The sequence below is a fragment of the Giraffa tippelskirchi genome, chromosome 5, assembly GCF_054371585.1.
Source record: "Giraffa tippelskirchi isolate mGirTip1 chromosome 5, T2T-mGirTip1v1.2.pri, whole genome shotgun sequence".
NCBI classification, from domain to species: domain Eukaryota; kingdom Metazoa; phylum Chordata; class Mammalia; order Artiodactyla; family Giraffidae; genus Giraffa; species Giraffa tippelskirchi.
The window spans coordinates 75,098,576-75,116,227 of record NC_137279.1 but is presented as its reverse complement, the minus strand read 5'-3'; the positions used below and the strand labels follow the sequence as shown (position 1 = coordinate 75,116,227).

Sequence of the window (17,652 nt, the reverse complement as noted above, 5' to 3'; positions counted from 1 at the left end):
AAACTGCTGTCAGACAGTCCCCCTGGTTGAGGGGTGACCCAGCGGGATTTTGTTTCCTCCATTCTGCTTTCCCCTGCCAGGCCTCTGGGAGAAAGTGCTGCAGTGAAGGGTGAGGGCAGAAGACAGCCTGGCCTCTCTCTGGAACAGAGAAAGTCAGAGCTTTGAGCAGCATGAACAATGGGATAAAAATAGCAGCGTTGCCATGGCAACAGAGGCTGGGCGAGTCCTGAGGATCTCTGGGTCCTGCCATCTCCCCCTCCAGCCTGCCTCCCACCTCTCTCATGGAACTCAGGGATGGGCAGAGGGAGAAGGGGAGGCTGCCCAAGGGGAGGGAGACAGGAGTCACACGCTAGGAAACCCCTGAACTCCAGAGCCTGAGGTTTCCGCCAGAGCCTGGACTGCCCAGTTTGGGGGCGCTTGGATTTTTTAATTTCTTCCTCAGTATAACAAGTCCAGGGTAGCCCCCACACTCCACCCTCCTGGTGGACGGTCCTGACCTTCTGGGCTCCCCTGTGAACTGCCAAGGTTACTGTTTAGTCTTCACGGTCTGTGGTTCTGATCCCAGGCAGGACTGGCCACAACAGCCAGTGCAGTGCGCACTGACCTGGGGGTAGATGGTTAACTCCCCTGTCCCTTTGTTGTTCAGTGTCTTGGCCTTAGGGAGCTGTGTGTCGGGAGCAGGGTGAGGGCAGGACCGCTATCTCTTACTCTTGCTTCTGTGTCTGAGCAGTGGAGTGTTCGCTCTTTGGGAACAGATCCTGGTTCTTGGTTCTGGTGGTGGTGTCAGCTTCATCACCTGCTGGATACAGCAGCCATCTTCATAGTGAACACCACGCTTTCTAGACCAGCATGCCAAGGAGTCCACCAAATCCAGCAGCCTGAGATTTCCTTCTCTGGTGAAAACCCATCTTCATGGCTGTGAACCAAGTGTCTGTCTGCAAAAGTTCAAGCCACACCTGGGCACATCTGATACAATGTACGCCTCCTATGAGGTAGGGAGGAAATGGGTCTTGTCACCACCTTTCTTGGAAGCCAGGAGAGAGGAAGCAGGCTGCCGAGGTCAGGAGTCAGCCACGGTGGAGTGGTGGGAGATGTGGGCCACAGCTCTCCATCGAAGGTCAGTCAATAGCCCATCCCACATCCCAGAGCGCTGGGTGAAATGCACGTTCAAGTCTGTAGACAGCAGATTGCAGCCTGAGGCACTTCCCCTTGCAGCTGCTGCTGCTGCTGCATCGCTTCAGTCGTGTCCGACTCTGTGTGACCCCATAGATGGCAGCCCACCAGGCTCCGCCGTCCCTGGGATTTTCCAGGCAAGAACACTGGAGTGGGTTGCCATTTCCTTCTCCAATGCAGAAGGCAAGGTAATAACGTGGGGCAGGTCAGTCAGCTTGGAGACGGGCTCACCAGCAGCTGTGCAAAGGGTTACATAAACTGCGGCAGGGAGCAGACCCTTGAGACCCATCTGCAAGGTGTGTGTATGTATGAGAGAGAGCGTGCACAAAAGTGGCACTTGGGATGGCCCCGACAAGGCCTGGAATTGGAGTCCTGGCTACAGGAAGGAGACAGAACTGCGGGGTGCCCTGGCTCTGAGCAGGAGGGTGCAGGGGGCGTGGTGGGCAGGATTCTAGCAGAAGCTCTGGCTGCCTTGGCTTTTCCTCCATCCCCCACCTTTTCTTAGGTCCACCTTATCACTCCCATCCACCCTCCCCATATTTGCTACATGGACATAGCACACCAGCGGGGGCACAGGAAATCTGCAAGGGCTCTGGTTCCACAGCCCTGATCCCCACTGACCTTCAACCTCTCAGACCCACAGAACCTTGGACTCTGGAGGGGACTCAGAGGACATTAGTGCAGTTCTCTCTTGACAGTTGAGGAAATGGAATCCCAGAAATAGAACATAATTAGCCTAAGGCCACACCATTGTCTGTGACCAAGCAGGGCTAGAACCCAGGAGCCCTGGTTCCCAGCTCAATGCTCTTTGCACCCCACACTGCTACCTCATGCATACCGCACTTAGTTAAATTACTGCTTTTTCCCTCAAAAAATAATAATCTCTCTGTATTGTCCCATTGACTCATATGCTCCAGAGAAGGAAATGACATTCTAAAAAAAAAAAAGACCTGAGACAAGAAAAAAGACCCCTCGGGGTCCTCCGGCCAGGGTCCCAGACAACATTCAAGTCATGGGAGCCTCGAGCACCCTTCACATCTCTTTACCCTGCCACTCAATAGCCCACATGGAGGGGAAGTGCGCCTGGGGAGGTCTCCCTTTTACAGACGGGACACTAAGGTCTCCCATGTTTCTACAAGGACTCATGCCACACGGCAAGACCAGGAGGCCCGACCCCTCTCAGAACCATCACTCCTGGCCTCTCCTCAAGGTGGGGTCTGGGAGAGGACGCTGGACTGGAGGGAATTAGAAACAGGGAGGACACAACGGTAAAACCCGATCTCTGGGAAGGAGTGAGACTTAGGGACGGACGCAAGGAGGCCAGACCCCCGCGAAAGGAACAGGAGGAAGAAGAGTCTGGACTCCAAGTCTGCTGCCTGGGGAGCATGGTCTGTGGATGCCGGGGCTGCTTCTGCCTTTTGGGGTGAAAGCTGTGCCATGGGCTCACCTTTGAGGCTCTGAGAGGAGCGAAGTCCCCGTTTCCCTGAGATGGAAACTAAGGGACTGTGGGTTGAGCTGCCGGGAAGCTGCCACTGCCTCCTGCTCAGCTGCCATGTTGACCTCAACCTCAGCCCGGGATGAAAAAGGGGCCACGGCTTGGAGGCGAGGCCAAGGGCAGCTGTCTGCAGGCACAGCTGGGCCGTGACCTTGGGACCTCTCCATGTTTCCAGAGCAGGGGCTCAAGGTATCCAGTATCCCTCCAGAGCCAACAGAGATCCCCTAGGGGAAGCAGCTCTCCCCAAACCGGCTCAGGGCCAAACCCCTGCAGCTGAAATCCCTGCCGGGCCTGAGAGCAGAGAAGCTCTCGTTCACCACCCCTTCCACGTGTTCCCCACTCTCCTGACTTTTCCTCCAGGTCAACCCATGTGGTCAAGACAGGACACCCAACGCCTCAGTCTTTAGGGATACAATTTCATCCTCCACCACAGAAGTGACTTTGCTGGGGCTGCAGCCTCGCAGGCAACTGCTAGAGTTGTCCCTGGCCACCAGGAGCGCTCTGTGGCCTCACACCCAGGAACCCTGGGAAGCTTTCCTGACCATCTCTTTGCCTCATCTGAGGCCTCTACTGTTCAAGAGGCCGAAGAACCGGGAAGGTTTTCTTCTGTCCCTCGTGACCCCAGTGGCCACTATTGCTCCTTCCTCAAGGGAAGGACTTCTGTTTATAATTCTTTGGATATAAAAGGAAATAACAGATTGTAGAGGGCTGGAGCTCAGTGGTGAGGGCAAAGGAGGGGGCTGGAGGCTGGGAGGAAAGAGATCTTAAGCTGTGCTCTAGCCTTGCAAAGAGGACCTGGATGCCACCAAACCTGCTCAAAGCCCAGGAAATGCCCCTGAGCGTGGGAGTGGGCGGGACAAAGGCTGCCAGGATGGCACGTGCCCTTGCTTCCAGAAGAGACAGCAGAGGTCTCCTGCCCTCCCCCACTACCCAGTGATGGCCACATTCCAAGTAGAGGGTGCACAGCCCCTTCTGTGCTGACCCTGACCTCCTCTACCCACGTCACTTGTTATGTGTCAGCAAGGTTATTTTGTCCCTGGATGCAGACTGTGTTCCTGGGCTGAGTTGTTCCAGTGACGAAGTAGATGGCAGACTTGCTCAAGACACAAAATCTGCTTAATGTGCCTCAGCTGCTGGCTTCACTGTGTGTGACCCTCTAGCACCTGAGAGGTCCAGGCACAGTGACAGAAGCCCAGGTTTCATCAAAATGAGAGGACAGAGGAAGGGAGGCAGAGAAGGAAGGAAACGGTTTTTTGTTTGCTTCCTACCTCCTGGAAACAGGTGGGAATGGGGATAGATTCTGACCCTGAAGATAGGATTAGGGGACACGTCCAGGAGAGTATCAGAGTGTCCCCTAAAGGCACCACATGCAAGCATCCCCCCTCTGTGGCTTCTGAGAAGAGAAGGAAGGGGCAGGTGAGTGAGGTGAGAAGACGGGAGAACAAAGGAGGGGCTCGGTTTAGTGCAGGAAAGGGGTCCCTTGGTCTGGGCCTGGAGGGCAGTCCCTGAGGAGGACCCACCATATCTGAGCTGCTATTGAGGAGGCACAGTGGAGGCGAGTGAGGCAGGCTGAGCGGAGCTGAGCCGGGCTGGAAGGAAAGCTGCTCTCCATTGTGGAGGAGAGTGGGGCAGGGCACACACGCCCGCAGCCCACTGAGGTGAGGACAGACATCTGCTCTGCGTCCCTGTCTCTCCACCAAGCTCCTCAACGGCAGGGGGCCTCCCAGCGGAAGGGCCCAGAGGGATGCTGGGAGGGGGTGGAGAGCAGAGGACTCAGCTCCTGGCCGCACTCCCACAGACATGGCTCTAGCCTCAGGTCCTGGGATCCCAGGACTGACTCCATCCTGGGCTTGGAAGGGTCCGCCTTGCGCTTCCACCTGCTTGAGGCTTCCCCTGGGGTCAAGGCTGCTCGGAGCTTCTCTGGCAAAGCGGCCAGTTTCCTATTTTGCAGCAGCTCTCCTGGCCCCAGCGCAGAAGGCACTGGCGACCCACTCCAGTACTCTCGCCTGGAAAAATCCCATGGACGGAGGAGCCTGGTAGGCTGCAGTCCATGGGGTCGCTAAGAGTCGGACACGACTGAGAGACTTCACTTTCACTTTTCACTTTCATGCATTGGAGAAGGAAATGGCAACCCACTCCATGTTCTTGCCTGGAGAATCCCAGGGACAGGGGAGCCTGGTGGGCTGCTGTCTATGGGGTCGCACAGAGTCAGACACGACTGATGCGACTTAGCAGCAGCAGCAGCTCCTGGCCCCAGGCAGCATGTCCCTCATGGGAGTGGCTGCCCTGGGCAGAAGCCCAGAGCCCCCAGGGCAGGAAGATGCCTTGGGCCTCCCTGGGGCTTCTCTGACTCTGGAAGGCCCACAGCAGGTCCTGGGCTTCCCCTGGTGTGACCAGGGTCTCTCTTCAGGGAGGTTTTGGGACTGGAAACTCAGGGGTAGGAGGCCAGGCCACATGGAGGAGGCTGCTGTCTACAGGTAGGAAGGGGTCAGGGGGTCAGGTCACCAGAGAAGAACCCTGGTCAGAGGGAGGCTTCCTGCTCCAAGCCTCAGCCAGGGGTGGGGGCGGAAGAAGGGCCCCCGGTTCCGCTCACACCGCTGTTTCCCGCTGCCTGTGAGCTTCCTCCTTCTTCCTCTTCATCTTGCAGAAACCGTGGAGGCCACAGAAGCAAGCGAAAGTGAACTGGGGCATGCCCTGGGCCAGGACGGGGGCTGCTCACCAGAGATCTGCAGGGAAAGGCAGAGGAGGAAGGGGCTGGCAGAAAGGCAGGAGAGAGAAGCAAGCTGGGGTTCACACCGGGGACCCCCGAGGCTACAGAGGCCCCGCAAGGCCTCTCCAGTGCTGAGGGAGGGGCCGAGTCACCAAAGGGCGGTCTCTGACAGCTCTGTGCCTCCTGGTCTCTGTGGACGGATGTCCCGCCTCGGATTGGAGCCGGGCGAGCCCACGGGAGAGGGGGCCCTGGCTAGGGCTGCCTCGTCCCCGCCCTGGCCTTGGCCTCCCCGTCATCGCACCTGCGGCTGGGGGCAGGCACAAGCCAGCTCAGAGTGAGCTCTGGACTGGGCCACCGCGGGTGTAGGGCGTCCACTGGGTCCTCCAGACCACACAGCCCGGTGATCCAAGGGCGGACTTCGGGGGCCTTGAGGGCAGCCCCTCAGCCAGCACCGCCTCGACCCCGACACCTAGCACTGAGCCTCGGATTCCTCGCGCCCCTCACGGCCCTGATTTGTCTGAGACCCTTTGGGAAATGTATGGGGCACAGAGGCACTTCCCCAGATCAGCCCGAGTCCACACCCTGCTCAGCAGAGAGCAGACAGTTATTTCTGCCCCCGGGCTATTTTATTGAGCACTCGGCAGGGCAGAGGGGTGGGGGGCAAGAACATGGGTAAGGACGGGGCTGCTTTCCTGGCGCAAAAGTCAGCCTGAGGTAGAGGCTAAGGCTGGATCTACCCCAGCTGGGCACGCTGTACCCCTATTCCGGCTGACACGACCCCCGTCACAGGAGGCAGGGGCCCCTCTGGGGTCTGTGGAACTCGGGCTGGGCCATGGGAGGGGTCGTGGGTCCCGAAGGCCAGCTCGCAGTCTGTGAAAGTACCCCTTCTCCAAACACCGAGGCCTCCCTGGCCGCAGCCACCCGCAGACGCCTGCGGCTCACTTCTCTGCCCTTCTTCTGCCCCTGGAAGGAGCAGAAGGGACAAAGGAAAGCCCCCTGTCTGGGGGTCAGGCCCACACCCCAGGCCTGCTGTGATTACTTCTCTTTCTGGGAGGAACACCGAGGACAGCCCAGATACTGCGAGGAAGCGGCTGAGAACAGGGAAGCGTGCTCATGTCCCTGCCCGGCCCCTCCAGCCCCAGCCCTGAGTGCTGGGCACGCGGGCAGGTCTCCACTGTCTTTGAGGAACGTGGCAGGGCCCAGGTGGTGGCCCTCCGGATAGTTCCACGGGTCCTACCGACCTTGCTCCTCTGAACAAACTTCCTTCAAGCTTCTCCAGGCAGAGCAGAGTGCCCAGCTGGCTGCCAGGTCCTCACTAGGTGCAGCCCCCACAATGCACTGGGTCCTGTCAGGATTCTCTCCTCCCTCCCGCTCTCAGCATCCTGGTAATACGGATAATGACTGTAATTAATAGGTGCAGCGAATTTCCAGTGGTCAGCTGGGTGGGCAGGAAGCCCAGCTTGAGTCAGCATGGGTAGGTAGACTGGTTATTTAATCACCCGCTTTCCAGCACCAGCCACACACCCACTCTTCTGGTGTATATATAGAGAGCAGAGCACAATCTCCAGGATATATATAGACAGAGCCGAGACACAACTACTATATCTATCTCCGGATTCCTCCCGTGACAAACCTAGAGAGAGACAGGGATCTTAATGGAAGCTTAGGTGGCCTGGGTTCTATCCTTGGCTATGACGCTGGCATGCGTATCACCCTAAGCAAGTGAGTGTACCTCTCTGGGCCTTCATTTCCTCATTTCAGTGTTCCAGGAGATTAATCAAGGTTTAACAAATTAGACCCCAAAGCTAAGGGGCTGAAATCCTAGCCTGATTAGGAAGAGGGCGAGAGTCAGGCGTTCCTTGTAACCAGTAATTGTTAATGCACACACTTTCTTTGCTGCAGGACGTGGAGTATCAGGGGTACTATGGACAAAGCATTCCCACAAGTTCAGGATAAAGTATCTGGGGAGGAATCAGCAGGCGCAACAAACTTGATATGGGGAAGGATTTCACAACAAGTCCGGGAAGTAGCTTTGACCATGTCTCCCTCACCTCCACCCTCACAGTCTCTGGTCCCAGGGTTCAGAGATCCTCTTCCATCCCCACCCTACTTACCTTCCAGTGCCTGCTTTCTTAAAAACAGCAAAATGCACACAGCCACCCCAGCCCCCACTCGCCCTCTTAGCTAGGCCAGTGACTGCGCCTCCCAGGGGTCCTTTGGGGAAGATGAGAACAACCTGGATTTTCGGCTCACTGTAAGCAAGGTGGGGGATGGGGGAAGGAACCAGGACCTACACGTTAGAGGAAAGGACGGTTGAAAAAGCCACTCAGAGCTGGGCGAGGGGCTGCAACCTGGCTCCCCCGGTGTGGATCTGGGGACCGCCTGCCTGGGAGAGCCGGGTGCTTGTTTCTAAGAGTGGAAAGTGTATCAGGGGAGCCTGGTTATTCTGCTCAGGGCTTTCACTGGAAGTGCCTGGCTGGCCTCCCATTCTCTCCCAGGGCATGCGGGGTCTTCACTCCAGACCCTTTTGGCAGCAAGTCCCTGGGCAGCCCCGGTGCCCACTCTCTGGGGTGTCTGGCCTGCTTAGAGCCCCCCAGCCCCTCTGCCCCACCGGCAGGAACCTGGGCGCCCTCTGTGCCCAGTCTGTGGTCTCTGCTCTGTGCCCCTTCCTTCTTCTCTTCACAGTAGGTGGAGGGCTCCCTGGAGAAGCCAGACCTTGAAGAACCTCCTCTTACTGTTTCTAGGGGAAAAGCGTCTGAATGTTTGAAATGAATGGAGTCTGAGAGTCTCAATGAAGCCAGCGGACTGACACAGGGGGCACCCCCTGCTCACATGCGCGGCGGAAACTTCCCTTCCCACTCTGCAGCTTTCCCCTCCAGCCTCAACTCCCCTGCCAAGAGGGGGACAAGGAGTTGAAAAACAGCTCCCAAAACCCAGAATAGGAAGGAAAGGGACGTGAACACTGGACAAACGCCTGCTCTTCCATGCTAGGCTGCATCTGACTGCAAGCTGTTGGCCTTGGTTTCTTTCCCATCCTCTTCTCTGGCCGGACCCCAGCTCAGGTCCAGGATGGTCTGGGGTATGGGGCCCTAGAAGATTCTCTGCCAGTCAGCTTTCTGGGGGCTAAGCAGAAGCGCTGCCCACCCCCAGAGCATCATCTCCAGCCACCAGGAGTGTCCCTGCCTCCCTGCCAACCCCTTCCCAAGCCCCTCACCCCCCCTTCACTCCAAGAGGACCCTGCAGACACCCTACAGGGTCTTCCAGTTCTAGCACCTTCAGCAGAAACGGGGCAGTGGGTCAGAGACGGCTTGAATGGGGGAAGAACCAAGAGGTAGATGGGAGTCAGAGCTGGCCAGAGGCTAAGAAAAGGAGAAAGCCAGGGTTCCAGCTTGCAGACCACAAATTCTTAGGTGTCTCAAATTTTGGTAATGTCCTTTACAGTGGGGGTGGGAAGGACAGGAACATATTTACATGAGTTGAGACAAGCCTAGAATTCTGTGACAGACTAAAAAGGGATATATCCCTCCCCCCAACTCCCCACCCCCTCCCGCCCCCCACCTCCTGAAGCAGGGTAGCTTCCAGCAAGGCACTCCGGTCTGCACTGTGCCCCAGCCCCACCCCAGGTAAAGGGCAGAAGGGGAATGACCCTGAGAGGAGGGGTGCCCTCAGCCTCCAGAGCACTGCGGAGCCCCCCCGCCCCTCCCTAGCTCCCCTCAGCACCGCGCCTTTGTAATTAAAATATGGATTCACCTGCCCTCCCTGCGCCATTCATCACAGGGAAGCAGCTGCAGCTTAGCAGACCGGATTTGGGGGATTAAATCGGGCGTGGAGCAGACACATCAGGAGAGAGAATTAAAGGGGAGTGAACTGGGATTTCTCTCCACCTCCTCCCCTCTGCCTCTCCCTCCTGCCACCCCAGAGCCTCACACCCCACCCCTTCCCCCCAGAGTCTGGCCTCTGTAGGTTTCTGGGAACTGTAGTCTCCAGCCTGTGTTGATAAACAAGGCAGGCCAGGGGTGGGTGGTGGCACAAACTACAGATCCCAGGCCTTCTTCCCAGAGTTGGCAGCAGCAAAGCTGGGCACCGGCCTCCGGTCTCTGAGAAGTCCAGGTCTCCTTGGAGATTAACCCCTTCTTGGCCTGCTTGAGACCACGTTCCAGCCTCTGGCTTACTGAGCGCCTAGACTCTTTGATGGCTTGCCCAGGCCAGCCCCTACCCCTTGTATCTTGTTTGCCCGCTTACGGAGAAAGAGGGGAACTCCCTCAGCTTTCAAAACTACAAGGGCAGCCCCTCATTTACCAGTAGCTCTGGGGAACTTGGGGGCCTTAGGAGCTCAAGTGGTCAAAACACTAACAGTCTTGAAGTGTCTTTATGCCCTGGCTTCCAGGGTCTTCCAGGTCTGCTTGTCTGAGGCTGGCCCACCCCCAGGGTCATCACAAGAGTGAGACCATCAGCTCAACATGGTGACATTAGCCCCCAAATGTCAAACTTTAACGCCACCCCCTTCTAAAGATGGGACAGAGATTTTTTTTTCGGTAGTCTTTGTATTCAGAAAGCAGTTTTAGAAGTCCAACTCCATTTCCACTAAAAATGGGATGAATATGGCCAGAGAGATTCACTTGAATCTCAGTGGCGTTAAGCAGGGGCCCACTCTCCCAACGGAGGCCTTATGCTGAGTAGCTCTGAAGACTGTGAAAAAGACTTAGATTGCTCAGAATATTTTGGGTTTCAGCAATCTGCAGGCAGAGGACGAGACAGATGCAGCCTTCCAATCTGCAGGTCATCCAGGAGAGGGCAGGAGGCCAGCTTGCCTGTTCAGTTCAGTTCAACAATTATGTGAAATACATAACTGCCTATCTCTTCCAGGCCTGCCCCACTGGCAGGGGCCAAGAGAAAAAGAAGAGAAAGGAGCTGCAGTTTTGTAACCCCAGAAGCACCCAGGCCCAGCTCTGCAAAGGGGGACTCACTCAGGTGAGTGGTGGGCTTTCTCTTATGCCCCTGCTAGTGGCAGCTGATGGCTTTGACCCCTCCCTCCTGCTCTCCCCTGCTGAGAGTCTTGCCTTGCTGGAGCATCACAGAGGGGTAATAATCCTTGAAGGGGTCATCTGTTCTCTTCTTCCCAGACCCAGCCCAGCGTCTGGGGCCTTCCTGGCAAATTGTACAACAGGATTCCTGGGAGAGACTCAGCCGTAGGCAGGAAGGGGACACTGCTCCAACCCCTGTTAATTTAGGAGACAGGGAGCTACAGGGAGCAAATCAGATGCCTGGATGTCCTAGAGGAACAGCACAGGCTCAGGGGAGGGAGGCGGGGGAAGGAGATGCCAACCCCCTCTGATCTCTGGCTAAGGGAACTCAGAGGGAAAGTGGGAAACCCTGGCAAACTCTCATCCCTGTTCTTGCACCATCTAAGCCAGGGCAAGAGGGGAAGTGGCTTGGATGAGCCCCAGCAAAAACCCAGCTGCCTCGGGCTTTCTCTTCACTTCTCCCATTGTTTTCATTTCCCCCCTCACTTCTGATGGAAAAGGAAAACCCGGGATAGACAATAGGTGAATAGAGATGCACCTCAGGCCACTTTTGAAGTACCTCCTACAGAGGCCTGGTGAGGAGGCCCTGGTGTGAGGCAGCGCTTTCCCATGCACTCGCCCGTGGGCTCTCCCAGCACCCAGCATGACGTGGCAAGAGCATCATTTGAATCCCAGCCCTGACCCTTTCTAACCACACAAACTTGGGCCAGTTTCTTAGCACCCGTGTGCCTTGGATTTCCCGTAAGAAAAATGGGATAATAACAGTATCCTTTTCATGGGGTTGTTTTCAGGATTAAACGAGTTAGTCTAGGTAAGTTAGAATCATGCATAGTACATGGCAGGTAAATGCTGGCCGGGGAAATTAAGGGCTCTGAGACATTATAAGTAGCTTGCCTTCTGATTCTCAATACCAGAGTACCCTCTGATCCTTCAGTGGTCTTAGACAGACCGGGGGCTGGAAGGGGGAGAGGGGCAAAGGTGGCTCCTCTGCTGCTCTAGCCAGGCTGCAGGATTTCCATCTGCTGGTGTCTCCCAGGATGGAGTCAGGCAGATTAAACACAAGAGCAGAAAGAGCCCTGGGGAGCCCAGCAAGAGGGGTGACAGGCAGGAGGGCGGAGGGAGAGCAGGTGCCATCCAGAGACCCAGAGGAGGGCAGGGAGCGCCCAGCCCACGCAGGAGAATGCGCAGGAGACCGCGCAAGAGACCAGGGCTGGGCACCAACTCGCAGCCTTCCCAGCTTCATTCTGTTGCCTAAGCTCTCTCAGTTCAGCCCCTGAGAAGCCCTGAGGTCTCTCTCACACAGAAAAAGGCTGAGGATTCTGAGCTGACAGGAGACGTCAGCAAAGCCAAGAAGCAGAGGCCAGAGTGCTACGTGGCCCAGCGCCCTGACTCTAGCCACCCAATCTCTGAGAACAAGACAGGCCTCAGGAACTTGGCAAAGGGAGAGGAACTGGCCCAAGATCCCAGCACCCCTGAACGTTTCCCTCTGTGCTGAGGGAGCCTCCCTGGGGACTCACTCATCTAGCCTCTTCTTATCAGAGTGAGACCAAGTCCAGAGAGCGGAAGTGACTTGGCCAAGGTCACACAGCCTCCCGATCCCAGGTTACCAGATCTGTTGGCCTACCCCCCCAACCCCGCATGCACAGCCCCCTTGTGGAGCCCCCTTCGGTATCTGCTTTGTGGCTGCCCCCTAGCCTGGTCCTGGGGGGAGACGCGGGTGGTGCGAGAGTAGGTGTGCACCCCTCACTGTAGCCCATGGCTTTTAGCCCTACATGAGTTTGGAACAGTAATCACATAGGAATGAAAAGCCATAGGCCACAGCAGAGCTGGGGGGAGGGGGCGGTCCAGCGGCAGGAATCTCAGAAGGGAGCTGGGGGTTTCTGGGGAGCGCTCACTCACCTTCCCACCAACCCACACACACTGCCTCCCAGACATACAAGGGCCCCCCAAATTACATTCTCTCACCATCCCCCACCACCTGCCGGGCCCTCAGCAGCTTTAAAGCCATGCCAGTAATGAGTTTCCAGTTCTTGCCCTACAAAGGCCCCACACAATGGGTCTCACTCTGGGGTATGAGGAGGGGTGGCTTCCTGGCCATAAAGGACCTCCTCAAATGTCCTTAATGAGCCTCCAGCCCCCTGCCCAGGGTCCTTAACTACCTCCTCCTCTAGAGAATAAGGCCGGATCTTTCATCGCCACTGCTGCCCTCGTCCAGGACCAGTCCCATACTGGGCTCTCTCCTTACAAAGCTTAACCCTTTCTAGTCCAGCCATGGGAAGCAGAGAGGGCAGAGGAGGACCTGGGTTTACAGAGGTGAGCAAGTTTCTCGAGCAACCCCAAGGCTGGGGTCCAGCCCACACTTCCTAGACTAGTGTGGGTAGCTAGCAACTACATCCATTCTTGGGTGGCCCCAGATTTGGGGAAAGGGATCTGTCTTCTGAGCTCAGTGGAGGCAGGAAAAGGCCTGACCTCGAAATCACCCAGCAGCCGAGGGCAGCTAGCTTTGGGGCCATCCCCGGGCGGTGCTGGGGGAGGCGGCTCCCAGTGCTCTGCCTCTCTCAGTGGAAGGATGTGTGGTTGGCCAGGTGAAGAGCTCAGCTGAGATGAACCAAGGTCTCAGGACCCCAGAAAAGATCCTTTCAAAGCCCAAGAACTGTGCCTTCACTCCCTTTCCCGTGATGGGCCAGTTGTGGGCATGCATCAGCCTTGGAGGGCACAACTGCAGGGAAGCCCCAAGGGATTCAGATCCCTGAGCTGGTCTTGACCTCGCTCAGGGACCCCCAACAGGATAGGAAGAGGCCTCAGGACTGGATCCGGCCCAGTGTCTGCCCGGGAGCAGCTGCACCCCCACGGCAGCCCTCCACCCAGCCTAGGGGCCAGCTCACTGGTTCTCTCTGCAGGACCCTGGCCAGGGTGGCCTCCTCCAGCTGGGCCACCCACACGCCCCAGGAACCCCACAGAGTGCACCCCAGCCTTGCCCAAACTTGGGGCCAACCTCTCACCTGAACTTGGGCATCGGCCCCAACCCCAGAAGCCTTTGGTTTCCCTGCCCTTCCTCTCCCACGGGTCCCCAAACCCCAGACTCGGGACCTGTAATCACCTGTGGGCACCAGGTGGCATGCGTGCAGTCCCCTCCCAAGGGACTCTGGGCCCTGGGCTGGGGCCTAAGGGGCTGCTCACCTGGTGGGCCCAGCGGGGCCATGTCCCTCCCGGTCTCCCTCACATCCCTGCAGAGCCACTTCCTGCCTTCCAGGCAGCCACTCACTCTCCACTTGCCCCCAGAGGATCCAGGCCCAGCCCCCGGGGGCAGGCCTGCTCCTCTGCCCGCCCACCGCAGCCCGTGGAGCTGTGCCCAGCTAAACTTGACTCAAGAGTGAGGACCTGGCCGGCTCGCCCCCAGCTGGGGGCTGGGATGGGGGCAGGACCGGGAGGTCAGGTATTCCTTCAACCCTGACTCAGGGCCTGGGTAACAAAGGTCTCATTGAGCCTCTGGCTGTGTGGTTGGTGAAGCACAAACCCCTTGTGTCTGCTCGCTTTTGATCTCACTGCCTCTGAACCAGCCATGTATTACTCACGTCCCCCACCGGGCCCTTGGTGTGGAGGGGCTGTTTGGTCTCCTCCCTCCCTCCCCACCTCTTTTCTCTCCTTCCTCTCCCTGCTGCTCCCCTCCAGCTTTTTTTTTTTTTTTTTTTTTTTTTTTTTTCCCTCCAGCTTTTTTATGGTTTAATTTTTGGCAGGAGACCTGAGGCAGCTCCCTGGGGGCCCCCTCTCCCGCCTGCCTGCCCCTCCCCATCTCTGCAGCCCGGGCTCCTCTCCATGCTCACCCCTCTGCCCCGGGTCCCTCCACATCCTCCACCTCGGCACTGCTCCCCCTTCTATCTCAGAGATCCCCTCCACCCCGGCCTTCTATCTCAGAGATCCTCAGACCTGCTCAGGGCTGGTCCTGTCCTCTGGTTCCCGGGCCACAGCTGGGACCCAGGGCTAGTTTGCCCACTCTGGGCACGGGATAGGCTCAGCCCCGGGCCTGCCAGCCCCAGACCACCTGGCAAGCCCCTGGTAAGCTCTGGAAGCGGGCAGCCCCTCTCCACTGGTGTTTCTGGGGCCAGAAGGATTGGAGGGAGGGGGAGGGGAAAGAACAGGTATCAAGTCTCAGGTACTGGCCTGTCCAGACCTCCTTGGAATGTGCAGGAAGGGAAAGAGGTCACCAGGCCTCAGCCTGCTTTTCTGCTTCCTCCAGGCTTGAGAATCTGCTTTTCACTGAAAGACCACCACTTACTGAGAACCCCAGGGATTCACCCTCTCAAGCTAGGGCCACACCCCCTCCATTCCTGTCTCCTTTGTGGCTGCCTCTGAACCGTCTGAAGCTCTGTGTGGGGGTGTGAGGACTGGGTAGGGCCCAGGCAACCCAAGGAGAAATACATAGAAGCCACCCCACGGCCACTGGCCTCCTTGGTCCTGTTCCCCAGGACAGGCCACTCCAGGGAAAGAGACAGTGACCTTTGAGGTCTGAGCTCTCCCCAGAAACGCCAACAGATGCTAGCAACGTGGGCCCTGTGGGTCCCCCATGTCCACACCCTGGGGGCTTCCCCCCCACCTGGCCCCCAGTATTCCCATTCAGATGAGCTGAGGATTTGGGAAGCTCCTCCTGCCCTGACAGAGGCTCCATCCTTCCTGCTGCAGGCTCCCATCATCCCTCATGACTCCACACATTCTTGGGCCTCCAGTGAGAAGCCAAGACTGCCGCCTGCCCAGCCCTGCTCCTGTTGTCAGCACTGCCTGGGCCCGACTGCCAGCCTGTAGACCTGCAGGAGGGCAGGGGGCGGAAATAAGAGGGAGTGAATGGAGGTCGGAGACAGAACAGAGGAGGGGAGGAGACAGAACAGAGATACTGAGAGAAACTGTGGAAAAAAAGGACCGACATAGGAGAAAAAAGAAAAGGAACTCATTTTATTGAGTGAAAACTACGTGTCATGCAAGTGCTAGGCCCCTGTTAATTATAATCATTTGGTTATTGCAAATGCTATCATTCTTCTTCCTATTTGGTAGATAAGGAAACTGAGGCTTGCAGAAGCTGGGTGGGCATTCTGCTCTTAGAGAAGAGAGCAGGAGAAGGCTGAAAGAGAAAAAAGGAGCAGGCAGGCAAAGGAAGAATGTTGACCATGAGGAAAGTGGAGGGCTGCAGTGGAAAACAGGCAGAACAGGAGGAAGCAGAGAGGGATGGGGGAGCTGGCTGCTGGCTCGTGGGAGCAGACCTGAGGTATTCCTGACCTCCTGCCCTGCCCCTCAGGGTCATCTGACTGACCAGAGTGCAGACATCCTGAGAGTCCTGCAGGTGTGCCATCCCCTCTCCAGTAATGAGTTCCTTGGTGCCCACACATGCTGCAGAACAGACGTCCAGCCTGGAAACTGAAGCCTGTTTCACTGGCGAACAGGCTGCAGCAGCTCCTTTTCTGGGAGCCCCCAGTCCCACCATTCCCTTCAAGAGCACACAGCAACACTTAACCTCAGCCTGCACTGGGCCACGGAGCTGGAGACGGTTCCAGTTGAGCTGAAAGTAAGGGGGTTGGGACGGAGACTGGGCTCAGCCAGAGAAACGACCAGAAAACTAGAACTCCAGTGGGGCCAGTGTGCTGCCTGCCACCAGAGGGAGCCAAAAACAGGGTGCAGAACCACTTCTCAAACCAGGCGCACAGCAGGCACTCAGAAACAGTACACTAGTGTGGAAGGAATATTTGCACCTGGAAGTAAGTTAGAGCAAACTTACTTCCCATCAATTCTGACTTCTAACTTTTCTTAGACTTTTGTACTTTGGGGGTGGGGGGCGGTTTGGATCCAAGCAGCCTTGCCTCTTTGCCCATGGTGGCAACAAACTGGGATGTTAGGAAGTCTGATGGATGGTACTGAACAGGAGGTGGTCACTCCCACTTGGAGAAGAGTTCACTGGAAGCATATTCACGATAAGGATGTTGGCTGAATGATATCGGTACGGATTTGTTGAATGAAGGAAGAAGATTGGAAGCAAGGGCAAGAGATCTAGGTTGTCCCATGGTTCAGGCGTAGTGTGTGTGTGATGCTCCCTCCTGCCTGTATTCTCTGGGAGGAGGGTCCTTGTACTGGAGCAGGTTGTGGGTGGGGAACTCCACCCACCACAGGGGAAGGAGGGTCAAAGTACTTCAGAGAATGCTTAGGGATTTGATTCTACTGCCTCTGTCCCAAACAGGCCTCCAGATTTGGAGCTGCAATTGGACTGTTGCAGTCCTGAACCAGAACTGACCCAGATGGACCTGGCAGTCTCCTGTACATTGTCCTCCAGACCTGAGCCAGCCAAGCGGCATGCTTGCTACTAGAGCAGCATGGCCATCCTATTATTACCCCAGCTTTCCCCATGGCTCAAATTTCCTCTTTTCCAGCTCCGTCTCTACTTCAAAGTGTGACCAGCTCGGTTCCGCTCAGTCACTGACTTGGGAGACCCTGCCCAAGGGTGGGGGGTAGAGGGGTACTGCTCCACTGAGCAAGAAAGCAGAGAGGTCAGGCATGAATTTTCTTTTTCCCAAAGGCTTCCTCTAGTTGTCTCAGGAGCCCCAGTTCTGAGCCTTCTCAGACAAAGACAGGAAGCTCCTTGCCTGATGGCAGGGTCCCTGGGCTCTCAGGCAAGGAGAAGCCAGACCTGGTGACAGCCTCAGGCGATAAAAGCACAGTGAAATTAGGGAAGTAGAGAATACAGGCAGAAGCTGGGGGGCAGGGGTGGTTCCTACAGGCTTGACACCTCTGGCTCCTGTATCTGATCTTTAATAAGCTCCAGGGCTGGACTTGTGAGAGAGAGAACGCTGTTCAAGAAAAATACAATAATAGGTCATTGGCAAACTCACAGGCACTTCTACCTGAGCAGTTGGTGAATGTCAAAAGGTTCCAGGGCCTATTCTCCCCTGACTCCTTTCCTTCCTCGCCTTCCTCAACTCACGTAAGGCAATGGTGGTCCAACCTAAAGAACAACACGGCTAGGCTCTTTCAAACCGCAGTGGAGGGAGGGAGGTGGGAGGGGGGTTCAGGATGGGGAACATATGTAAACCCATGGCTGATTCATGTCAATGTATGGCAAAACCCACTACAATATTGTAAAGTAATTAGCCCCCAACTAAAATAAATTAAAAAAATTAAAAAAAAAAAACCCGCAGTGGACTACCTCTCAGAGAAGGAGGCAGGCAGAGAGAAAGGATGGAAGGAGGTTTGTGAGCAGCCTGTCGTTTAGC

General features: G+C 56.7%; 1 protein-coding gene and 1 long non-coding RNA gene across 2 annotated transcripts; one reads left to right on the top strand and one right to left on the bottom strand.

Annotated features, from left to right (window-relative positions):
• The first annotated feature begins 210 nt into the window (after positions 1-210).
• LOC145504967 (uncharacterized) lies at positions 211-15,420 on the top strand. Its single transcript, XR_014052662.1, has 5 exons — positions 211-992; positions 8,123-8,440; positions 9,156-9,240; positions 10,245-10,349; positions 15,083-15,420. It is a non-coding gene; the product is annotated as an uncharacterized LOC145504967 (long non-coding RNA).
• BLACAT1 (BLACAT1 overlapping LEMD1 locus) lies at positions 5,258-5,359 on the bottom strand. Its single transcript, XM_081486513.1, has one exon. The coding sequence runs from the start codon at positions 5,357-5,359 to the stop codon at positions 5,258-5,260; it is 102 nt and encodes a 33-aa protein (XP_081342639.1).
• Positions 15,421-17,652: the final 2,232 nt, after the last annotated feature.